Source organism: Myotis davidii, unplaced genomic scaffold, assembly GCF_000327345.1.
Source record: "Myotis davidii unplaced genomic scaffold, ASM32734v1 scaffold291, whole genome shotgun sequence".
Lineage (NCBI taxonomy): Eukaryota > Metazoa > Chordata > Mammalia > Chiroptera > Vespertilionidae > Myotis > Myotis davidii.
In genome coordinates this window covers 110114-122539 of record NW_006283142.1, presented here as the reverse complement: position 1 = coordinate 122539, position 12426 = coordinate 110114, and the positions used below count along the sequence as shown (strand labels likewise).

Below are 12426 nucleotides of genomic sequence, written 5' to 3'. Positions count from 1 at the left end.
ACCACCAAACCAGTATTATATGGCTTTAAGAAGAGGAAGAAGAAGAAAAAGGTAAAGATACAAATTATGAACAACAAATACGCATCTATCTACAAGTGAATCTAAGAATCAAGTGAATAAATAATCTGGTGATCATAATAGAATCAAGGACATAGAAAGGGAATGGACTGACTATTCTTGGGGGGCAAAGGGGTGTGGGAGATGCGGGAAGAGACTGGACAAAAATTGTGCACGTATGGATGAGGAGAGTGGGTGGGGAGTGAGGGCAGGGGTGGGGCGGGAACTACTGGGAGGAGAGGAGTTATGGGGGGAAAAGAGGAACAAATATAATAATCTGAACAATAAAGATTTAATTAATAAAAAAATGGTTATGATATTTGAACTTTTACTGAAGTTTAAAAATTCAATAGGTTAAGGGAGATAGGCAGTTTCAGAGAGACTATGAAACACAGTTCATAGTCCCAAAAGAAAGGAAGATGCATTTTTAGGAGGAGATATTTTTCATCTTATTCCTCTTTTTAACCATTTGCTCTGTCAAAAAGTGAGGTTTAGGGAAAAATTCACAGACAGACAAAAGTATAGATATATGCATACATACATGAAAATCTTTCACTCAAGTCTTTTTACTGAAGGTTTATTAAGTTAATTCTTCCTGTACTGAAATATTCACTCTGAACTTATACTTTGATAATGTGTGCCTTCATTTTTTGTTTCATTCCTATGTGCCCACTATAGCTGATTATGTAAATTGGCAGCACTTTGATCACACATTTGTACCATCATGAATTTCTTTGAATGTGATGATCTTAGAGGCATTTTTATATTTAAATGAGCAGCTTGAATATATAGATCTGCCATTTCCAGTAGGCCTCTCTGTAATTGTCTTTAACTGTACTATCCAAGTAGCCATATGTGGTTGTTGAGCACTCAAAATGTAGCTAGTGCCACTGAAGAACTGAATGCATATTTAAATTCATTTGATGCTAATTAATTTAAATGTAAATAGCCACATTCTATCCTACTGGAAGTCCAATTCTACAGAAAACATTAGGTAAGAGGCAGACTGCAAGCAAGCTTTCATGCTCAGTGTCACTACAATTTGAAAAGGAAAAAAGAAAAAAAAACATGAAAAAATTCTATTTCAAATATTGAAGTTCAAGTTCTAAGACTCTAAGAGTATGAGAACTTCCAAATTACTCTTTCTAAAGGATATTTATGCCAGTAAATATTATAAATATATTCCTACTGTTATAGTCTTTTGATCATATACCATGAATTTTAGAAAATTGCTTTAATGCTTTTCCTTATTAGTCTTTCTTAGCTAGTAGAGCCCTAATAAGCTTTTTAAGCATATGTGTTTGCCTCATCTTTCCAGTGTGAAAGAAACTCTTACTTTATAGCCTAGTCATTAAGTTTATTAACTTATTTTGTCTGTGCAGGTAGGGGCTTTTTTGGATCCATTTTATAAGATAATAATACCAATGGAAAAATTATTGAGTGCCAAATCTGTGCCAGTCATTGTGTTGGACACCTTCACATGTTATCTTATTCAATATTCACTACACCTCTGAAGGAAAGTATTATTGTCCTCACTTTACAAATGAGAACACTGAGACCCGGAGAAGTCAAGTAATTTATTCTAGGTAATGCAGCATTAACACTTACTATGTGTCAGGGCAGTGTGCTGTGTGTTATTCACCATACATTATTGCATTTGCCTCTAACAACAAACCTATGAGTTAGATGTTAATTCCCCATATTATAGATAGGGCAACTGAGGCATATAGCTAGCAAGCCCTCGAACCAGGAATTAAACCCCAAAAGTTTAAAACCTAAGCCTACACTCTTAGCCATTACACTAGAGAGTGTCATAGTTTGCTTCTGTCAAAGTCACCACTGAACATTTATTATTTGCAACTCTCCAGAGACACATTTCACACAGATTCACTTGTATGGGCATTTTCTACACACAATGTTATCTGTGACTGATCTTTAGTCTCTGCAAAATATGAACCTCTTCAGTAAATAACTTTTGGTTTTCATTTTCCTATTGATAACTCTGATCTAAGAGTTAAAGACCTTGGTGCAATAGATGCAGGAGGGATGGTGAGATGGCTGGGAATGAGAATCAGGTAATAAACAGAAGAAATTACATACATAGTGCTGGATTTGGTTCTCTAAATATTTGGAAGCTTATTGAAATGAACATGGAATGTTTTCATGTTGTCTAATTTAAATTTTAAAACTTTACTTGGAAACTAGTAAATAATATAATGTTCGAAGAAGAAAGTCATGGGAGCCTTGTGGATGCTACTATCAGTCCTAATGACTGAGACTCACTGAAAGTAATAATAGGAACATCCTAGGCTGAACAGTTTTCAAATAGGCAATATGTTTAAAAGCCACCTGACATTTATGCTGAAAAAATTTGCCAAGGTAAACTTCCATTTGCATAAATTCCCAGAACAGTATGGGAGATATTTTGTTAGAACCTTTCAAAGCCAGTGATGTGGTTAAACACCTGCCTTAGGTTATTGTTGAGATGTTATTCTGAACTTTGTACAGGAAGAAACTTGTAAAGTACAATGATCTGTCTGTAGATGAAACAAACACTTCCTTCATTAAAGTCTGATTCTGTTCTCATGTAAAGAAAGTGATAAAAATTACTAGGATGTACTAGTAATAGAACTACTTCCCCTCATCCCTTTCTTCCAATAGCAATTCTCATTTAAGAGACTCATTCCAAGATATTTTCTCTTATTTTCCTACAGGAAACTAGGACAGAAATACAGTATACAGTCTCTTTGCAGTACGTGCTTTTTGTCTTTAAAAAAATGAGAAGTATATATGCTCTACTGGAAGTCAAAAATTATCACTATTGAAATAGCTGCTGGTATGAAGAAAAAGGTAGCTCAAATAGACTAGTTTAGAAATGTTTTCACTTTTAAATGGGGTTTAAAAGCATGACAGATAGCCCAGTTGTTTTACCATGAATTATCAAGAAAGAAAATTTGGATCAAGACAGTTAAAGGACAAGTTCACCCCCTTCCCCTTGTCTCAAGTCCCTCACCTTGACACACACACACACAGGTAGAGGCTCTCCTGGGCTGAGAATCAGTGAGCTGGTCTCTGCAAGCGGCCACAATTCTAACAGCAACTCTGAGAGCTGAGGGAGGGCCACAGTAGCAGAGGTACCAGTGTACAAAGGGAGAGCACACACACACACACACACACGCGCGCGCGCGCGCGCGCACACACTAACAGCTTGTGTGTGAGTGCCATTGACTGAAAACAGGCCCAGAAATTCATCAGATCTCTCTTAAACAAAAGGCAAAGACAATTGGCATGGACAATTTCATCCAACAATTAGGTACACTCACAATTTGTATAGCTTAATTTAATTGTAAACACAAAGGGGATGACCAAGGTTGAAATTGTGTGCCTCTTTATCCTATGACCTCATTCCTTTTGCAGGCAACCTACTTCCCTGAACAATCATTCACTTTAGTGACCACACCTTTGAACAAACCACGCCCTTGAACAACAATTTATCAAAGCACCATGTCCCTGCCCACAGAACAGAAAAAATTTCTGATAGTCTATAGAAATCCTGGCACAATAAGGGAGTTATTCACAATCTTTGTAACAAAAGAAAAGGGAAACAAATAATGTAACAAAGAGAAGCCCAGCTGAATAATTACTGAGAGCAGAGACCATTTATAAACACCCATTCTCCCCTGGGCCGCTCTCTAGAGTTAAATTTGTTTGCAAGTTTCAAATTCAAAAGAATGGTAATCCATATAACACATACATTAAGAGGTTCCTTCTTTCACCCAAATTTGGTGTATTCAATAAAATGAGAGATGGCCAAAACACAAAATAAAATTTAAAAATGAAATACAGATATATGGGATACCTAAATCTAGGTCCTGTATATCTGTTTGTAATATGGCCTCTCCCTAGATAGCAAGTGGTATTTATCCCAATAATCACAGTGCTTCTATATAATAGACACTTAATAAATATCTGTTCAATGAATAACTGGCATTAAAAACATATTTTCATCTACTTCTCTCTCACACCACAGAGCTCCTCTGAATACATGGAAAATTCCTTGAACTTCATGAAAAATTAAATTAATGGAATGGAAAAATACATGTCTAGTGAGTAATTAACATCAATGCTACTCATTTGAGACAGTATGTAATCTTGAGTTGTGATGGTAGATTAATATTTAAGCTTTTAAAAAGTTTTTTATTTTGTTTTATGTGTTTTTTTAGAAACACATTTATTCACAGTATCATATTCAGTTTTAAATGCATCTATGACCTTTATTTCACTTGTGATTGATTTTACCTGTTTATATAAATAAACCTGGTAATTTAATTCTATCATCAATTTCGAATATTTCACCAGCAACTGGTTTCTATATTAAAATTTCTCTGAGGAACACTCTATCAATCAGACAAAATAATAAGCAAGAGAATCATAAAATATAACTGATCAGTTATTGGCAAAAAAGAAAGCAACATTACATCTGGAGAAATTGAAAATTACATTTACATCTATAAACATCATTTTAGTGCACAAGAAGGCGATAGAGAAAAAACATATACTAAAAAGCCAGATATAGAAAATACTAAAGTGCTGCAAAAAACATTTGGTTAAAACTAAAATTAAAAATATAAGCTAAAATTAAGATTCAGGAAGCAGAGTAGCATCAATTTTGATTTCTCAAAAAGAACATATTTTACTACTGGCAATTATGCATTTTAAAAAAATCATATGAATTCTCTGAATGTCATCCAAACACCAAAATGCTAAAAACAATTAAAGTAAAAGCTTAATTGAATTTATGATGTCCAACCATTTCCCTAGGTGACATGGTCACAATTTCTAGCAGCAGAATAATTGCCACATACCAACTCAAAATGTCTCTGAAACATAGCATATTAAGAGACTTTATTAAAACATAAGACAAACAAAAAAGAATTTTGTATGATATGTCCTGCTTGCTTGTGCTTGGCATAATGCATAACAAAGCTATCCCATATCTTACCCAGCCATATCTTAACCTTTTTGTTAGCATGACGGTAATTTCAAATCAAATTGAGGTTCTACTTTGCACAATGCCATCCTTCCAATAAATAGGGAGAAAAAATAAAATAGAAAAGCTTCCTAGTCACATTCTTTGTGGCAACTATCTAAACGTTTTTTGACAAATTATCTTTTAGTGGAGTTGTTAATCCCCTTTGATATCTAACTCAATTTTAAATGTTTTGCTCAAATTTTCTCTCTTCTTTGTTTCACTAGGGGAATGAAGCTACTTTTTATTGTTGTTGTTTACCACATATCTAAAATTTCACCTGGATCATTTTCATCCAGCCCTTACTTTTCTTTCCTTTCAATTGCAAATAACTTCAGGCTTTACAACATCCATTCAAATCTCTTATCCTAGTTTCTGTGGCCATATTTTTGGTCCCTAGGGTTTCTTATAGAGCCCCCTATGGAGAACTACATTTCTGTATGAAGATAGTCTCCTAATCATCACTTAAACAAATATCAGGTAAGAAGAAGGAAAGTCTTGTAAAAAGCTCGGCCAGCTTGGTCCCAGGATTATTACAAAGGTAAGTTGAACTAAAGAGCATACAATAAAATGTGTTCCTCAAGTTCTGTAGTCAATATTCATAATTTATCAAATTTCAGCTTTTTAATTTTTTACCTATTTATCTTGCTTTTTCTAGCAATTTGACAAGAAAAGAGGTTAATTGTTTAAATAACTATGACAGGGTGGTTTTAGCATTCTTATGATAATGGTAACTGTTGTCTTTGACCTCATTGTTTTGGGGCTACTTAAAAACACAGGTAACACCCACTTAGTTGTTAATTAGCATCTAATATAGATGATTGGAATGTACATTTGCATTATTATCACTTATATACACTTAGTATTTTTAAACTTTATATTTTACTTCCCTTTGAATTCAACATAGGTGGAGTTTTTCTCAACTAAGAAAGTACCAACAGTAGATCATGGGTTTTTCTTCACATTTTCCCCTCAAATTAAATTAGAGGTAAAAGAAAAGAGTAATATTGTAGCCTCTGTAGTTGTTGAGTTATTTATATTTTCTCTAAAATTATTTAAAAATAGTTTTATTATATACTTGAGAAATGTTGCTTTATATCTGACTTTAAATTGGTCCCAGGATTATCACAAAGGTAAGTTGAACTAAAGAGCATACCATAAAATGCATTCCTAAAAATTCTGTAGTCAATATTTATGATTTGCCAAATTTCAGCTTTTTAATTGTCATCTATTAATTCATCTTGCCTTTTCTAGCAATTTGACAAGAAATTGAGGTTTTAGGGAAAATAATTCATATTATTCCAGATTGGTATGATAATGCAACATAGGATAATATCCCAATGGTTCTATTCTTTTATCTCTCTTTCTTTTTGAGCTCTTTACAGTACAAATTGTATCTTGAAAAACATAATTTCAGTTTGGACAGAAGTTTCCAGAAAGTTTAAAAACATGAAAATTTAATGTAAAGAAGGTCAAAGAATGAAAACATAGAGCTGTTAATTTTATATAGTCTTGCAATGTTCCTTTACATTCATTGGCATGATTATTAGTACAGATCTTGATGCTAAAATAACCCCTTTACAAACACATTTATTTAATTTTAAAGGGTGTCTTAGAGTTCCACTCTTTTTAGTTTTTCAGATAAGCAATTGCTTACATCTTGCCTTCCTTAATCCTATATCCACTCTTTCAATACTCTTTTACCAATATTCATAAATTATTCACCTTAGCTATGCAAGAGAAATGTGTCATTTCCAGAATATGAAACACATATGGCAATTCAAACAGGTTTTTGTGCCTGTCATTTATCCTAGAACAGCATACTATTTGCTGAACACAAATATTTGCTTGTCACGCAATACATGCCATTGACCCTGAGCCATTATATTTGATACAAAAAAATCTATTTATTTCTGATATGAAGTTAACAAAAAATATTCTGTAAAAATTATCGTATTCAAGTTGAGGATTGCTTTGTGGCAGGAGCAAAAGACTACTTCAGGTCAGATATTCCAATCAAATGCAACAAAATATGAGCCATCCTATGCTCTAGTTAAATTATAAAAATTACGGGAACTGATTATAAACAACCACAGGCATGAGTAAATGAAAGAATAGCCAAGAGATGAAATTTTGACTTACTGTACATTGAATATGTAGCTGTATTCCACTGAGAGATAGCATTCTTTATAACAGAGGCAGAGAAACAGAAAGAAAAGAGATGAGGGAGGGCATGTACTGGGGGTTGGAGGCATCCAGGGATAGGTCAGTGGGGGAAAAAGTGACTTATGTAATACATTAAACAATAAAAAACTTAATTTTTTAAAAAAGAAATGAGGTTCAAGATTCCCCCTCTCTACAAGCCTGACAGCTGTCTCTGTGGTACCTGGGAATGGTCGCTCCAAACCAAATTTTGGTAGGAGGAGGAAGTTTTGAGAGGGGAGAGCACTTCCCGGGAGCCGATGGGATCCAAGGCTTGAACCACCTTATTCATGGGTCCACTGTAGGTCCTCACTCGCTCATACACTACATTTTTTTCTGGAGGCTGCTGGGCTTGACTTGACTGATGGTAGCAGTGGTAATGCTGAGGCTGGCACTGCAGCACCTCTGGGAGTTGCTGAATCCCACAGCTGCTGCTGTTCATCTCATTCCAATAGCTTGAACTCATCATCTTCTCGGTGGTCAGTAAGGTACACACCAGATGTTCTCCCTAAGGAACAAAACAGAGAAGGAGAGAGACAGAGAGATCATGAAAGGAAAGGATAGGAAGGCAGACAGGCAGGTACATGTACAAGCCTTTTACCAACCACCTCTGTCTATAGTGGTGCCAGGGGGAAATGAGAATTACCTGAGCAGCAGCAGGAGCAGGTCTGGCAGCTGCAGAGGAGGCAGCAAAGTATTTGAACACTAATGGAAAGTGGAGCCACCCTGTGAGATTGCTCCAGGAAATGGTACTGACACGCCTCTGATGGGCGGATTCACCAGACAGGTTTACCTGCCAGGAGAGGCCCTGCATTGCCATGGAGATAGTTACAAGGCTGCCCAGTAGATAAGGGAATCTGGAAGAGCAGAAATGTGGAATTTTAGGTCTGAAGCCAGAGCTGCCAAGTCCACAGGCTTGGAAATTCACTTTAACTGTAAATAGGAAGACAAAGACATGCCCATGCCAAAAGTTATTAGAGAACAAAAAGTCACAAACATGACACTGAAGTGACTTTGACCTGGTTCTTTTGAAGCTTAGCAAAGGTGTGATTATTGTCATTAGAGTCCCAGACCTAAATATGGTGTTAGCCTAGGGACATGCTAATTCGCATATAAATTTGGATTCTTTGTAAAATCCAGCTGATAATTGCAGTTAAGGGAGATTACTATGGGGTCTCCATTTGGCAACTCTTTGTAATTTATGGACCTGTTTATCCTGCTCCGAGCCTAGTATGACTTTCTGACTTACATTGAAGTAGATTGGTCTAAATGATTGTCTGTTTATACATGGGGAGTGGTAAAAAAAAAATCTAACAATTCCACAAATGCTTTGCATTTTAGGATTTAGATTTATTCTTTTGCATTTTTTTTTTTTTTACAAAATAATGTACCTCAATTGTATTTGTTCCCTAGGAAACACTGAGTTTGATTACTTTCAAAATATCTAGTTAAGAGTTCGGCAAGTCCTAAGGGTTGACTTACCTGATATGTTCAGCACTGACAGCCCAGACCCTGACCACACCAGCTGCAGACATCGGCAGAACCTCTGCAGGCCTGGCATGCACCCAGCCTGAACACATGTGCCCGACAGGGACTTATCCTGGACTTTATGCCACTGCTGTGTGACTTCCACTGACCCGGCAGGACTCTAGCCCCTGCCATGTACTCACCCACTGCCACTGCTACTGTGCTGCCCCCGCTGCCCTAGAGCTGCTCGGTTCCACCACCAAGGCTCAGAGGCAGGACCTGTGCTGAAGGCTAGGAGGTGGATGTAGCCTCCCCTGACATGGACCTACTAGAATTGAGACCTGAGGAGACTGAAGAGGCTGCAGATCTGTAGGTGAGACAGGAGTGCCTGGGAATGAGAGTGGAGGCCTCAAGGGCACTGGCTGTGGAAATTGCAGAGTAGGTGCAGCAGTGGAAGCCTGAGGCTGGAGTCCCTGGATAGAGTAGTGCTAACACCCCACCATTGTGCAGCCTGAGAAGCTCCTCTGACCTGTGGGAAGGGCCACGTAACTGAGCTCAGGGCCAGACTACACTGGAGCTTACACTAAGCTCATGACACACCCAACATTGAACCTGGGGTTCTATTTCTTGATGGTGAACAGAAAGGGGGTTGGACAGTAGGTCCAGGAAGGAGGATCAGCCCTGCCCACCTGGAATTCAGGAAAGATCTCCTCTTTCCCGTTGACAAAACAGCTGCTTCTGACCCAATTTGCAGTAACCTCAGGCAAGAAGGAACAGCCCAGGGCAGGAAATCTGTGCCCCTGCAGGTGACAAAGAGGAGGTGCCAGCAAACCAGGCATAGCTGAGGCATTAGAAGAAGAGGAAGAGCCTGCCCACCCCTGCTACAAGCTACTGGCACCACCCCCAACATGAGTCTGATCAAACCATCCCAGCCAAGACCAGGATACCCAGACAGAGCCCAGCTCCATGGGACAAGGGAGTAGAATTCAGGACAAGGACAATCAAGGCGTGACACTTGAGGCAGACCCAACATCTGGGCTAAGGAGGCCCCACCAGCTGTACTACTAGGGGCTTCAAACTCTCAGACCTCAATAAAGTGGCCCAGGACAAGAAAGGGACAGTGACTCCAATTTACCTGCACTAGAGAAGCTTTGAGGAGGCCCAATCAAGATATAGCCAAATAGACCCACACCTAGACACATTTTAATTAAAATGGCAAACATTAAAGGCAAAGAAAGAACCTTAAAGGCAGAAAGGAATGGAGACAAAACATTACCTACAAAGAAGCTCCCATTAGAATGTCAGCTGATTTCTCTATAGAAACACTTCAGATCAGAAAGGCATGATATGAAGTATACAAAGTAATAAAAAGCAAGGGATAGAATACAAGACAACTCTATCCAGCAAAGCTATGATTAAAAATTAAAGGAGAAATAAAGAATTTTGCAGAAAAAAAAGGCTAAAGAGTTTATTACCACCAAACCAGCACTGCAAGAAATGCCAAAGGGACTGTGGTAAGACAAACAGAGAGAAGGAAAGAGAGAGGATTACAGGTATAAAGAAAGTAAAAATTCCAATAAATACCTATCCTCTATAATAAAAAAGGGGATATGCAAATTGATTGTCACTCTGCCACAAAGGTGGAGGCACCCACAGTAGAGGCAGGGTTTCTGCAACACAAGGTGCTGCACCCACAGTGGAGATGGAGTTCCAGTAATGAGCCTTAATGAGCAATCAGCCGGGACATGAGGCTCTTCTCCCACCAACCCCATGGGGCTTGACAGGGGACCTCAGGCAATGCCCCACACCCTGCACCAGGCCAGGGGAACTCAGGCCATGTTCCCCACCCAGCAGGGCTTGATGGGGACCTCAGGCCATGCCCCCCCCACCCAAGCGCTGGGCCAGGGGACCTGAGGCTGTACCCCCTTCCTGGCAGAGCTTCACAAGGATGGGACACGCTAGGTCTGGATCTCGCCCAATGGGGGGGTGGGGGGGACACGGCCAGGTCTGAGTCTTGTGCGATTTTGAGGCTCACGTGGGTGGACGGGGACTTGAGTCTGGGTCGCATGGTGCGCCCCAGACTCTGACAGGAGGAAAATTTTCATATACATTTTACTAATTTTCTTTCATCTCTAACACTTCTATTATAGAGAAAGGGCAAATAGCAATATTAAAATATTTCCATGTCCCTTTTAATGTGCATGAATTTCGTGCACCGAGCCATTAGTCAATAATAACCTTAAGTGTAAATGGATTGAATGCTCCACTCAAAAGAGATAGGGTGACTGAGTGGATAAGAAAACAAGACCCATATATATGCTGTCTACGAGGGAAGCACATCAGAACAAAAGATACACACAGACTGAAAGTGAGGGGATGGAAAAAATATTCTATGCAAATAGGAAGGACAGAAAAACTGTGGTAGCAATACTCATACCTGAAAAAATAGACTTCAAAACAAAGGCCATAATAAGACAAAAAGAAGGCCACTACATAATCCTAAAGGGAATAATTTAATAAGAAAATTGAACCCTTGTAAACATATATACATTATATCCAATATAGGAACACTCAAGTACATAAAAAAATCTCTTGATTAGCTTTAAGGGAAAGACTGACTGCAATACAGTCATAGTAGGGATCTTTAACATCCCACTGACATCATTGGATAGATCTTCCAGAGAAATAATCAACAAGGAAATGGAGGCCTTAAAAGACACAGTAGATCAGATGGATCTAATATTTCCAGAATATTTCACCCCAAAACATTCTGTACAGAATATACATTTTTCTCAAGTGCCCATTGGACATTCTCAAAGATAAACTGCATGTTGGGACACAAAACAAGCCTATGCAAATTCAAGAAGATTGAGATAATACCAAGTATTTTCTCAGATCACAATGGTATGAAGATATAAATCAACTACAATAAAAAACTCAAAAACACTCAAATACTTGGAGGTTAAATAGCATGTTATTAAACAATGAATGGGATACCAATGAGATCAAGCAAGAAATTAAAAACTTCCTGGAAATAAATGAACACACAATCACCCAAAACCCATGGGATACAGCGAACACAGTCCTGCACGGGAAGTTCATAGCATTACAGGCCTGCCTCAAGAAGCAAGAAAAGACACTGATAAACTATCTAACCCTACAACTAAATGAAATTAAAAGAGAACAGAAAAAAATAAAGCCCAGATGAGGTAGAAGGAAGAAAATAATAAAGATCAGAGCAGAAATAAATGACATAGAGACAAAAATAAAACAGTACAAAAGATCAATAAACCCAAGAGTTGGTTCTTTGAAAAGATAAACAAGGTTGATGGTATTTTTATACGCCAACAATGATCTCTGAGAAAGAGAAACTAAAAATAAAATCCCATTTACCATTGCAACAACGACAAAAAATAAGATACTTAGGAATAAACTTAATGAAGGAGGTAAAAGACCTATACTTGGAAAATTATAGGACTTTGAATAAAGAAATGAAGATACAAACATATGGACATGAATACCATGTTCATGTATTGGTAGAATTAACATCATTAAAATGTCCATACTACCTAAAGCAATCTATAGATTCAATGAAATTCTTGTTAAAATACCAACAGCATACCTCGCAGAACTAGAACAAATACTCCAAAAATGTATATGAAAACATACAG

General features: G+C 37.6%; 1 protein-coding gene across 3 annotated transcripts in view; it reads right to left on the bottom strand.

Annotated features, from left to right (window-relative positions):
• The window catches only part of POF1B (premature ovarian failure, 1B), a 72801-nt gene extending 64787 nt beyond the window's left edge, over window positions 1-8014 (bottom strand). For all 3 annotated transcript variants that reach the window (XM_015562916.1, XM_015562919.1, XM_006753460.2), the window contains exons 1-2: window positions 7935-8014; window positions 7473-7796 (exon numbers count right to left, since the gene is read on the bottom strand). In XM_015562916.1, the coding sequence (XP_015418402.1) occupies window positions 7473-7757 (285 nt within the window). In that variant the 5' untranslated portion in view covers window positions 7758-7796; window positions 7935-8014. The remainder of the gene's footprint in view (window positions 1-7472; window positions 7797-7934) is intronic.
• Between the last annotated feature and the right edge of the window lie 4412 nt (window positions 8015-12426).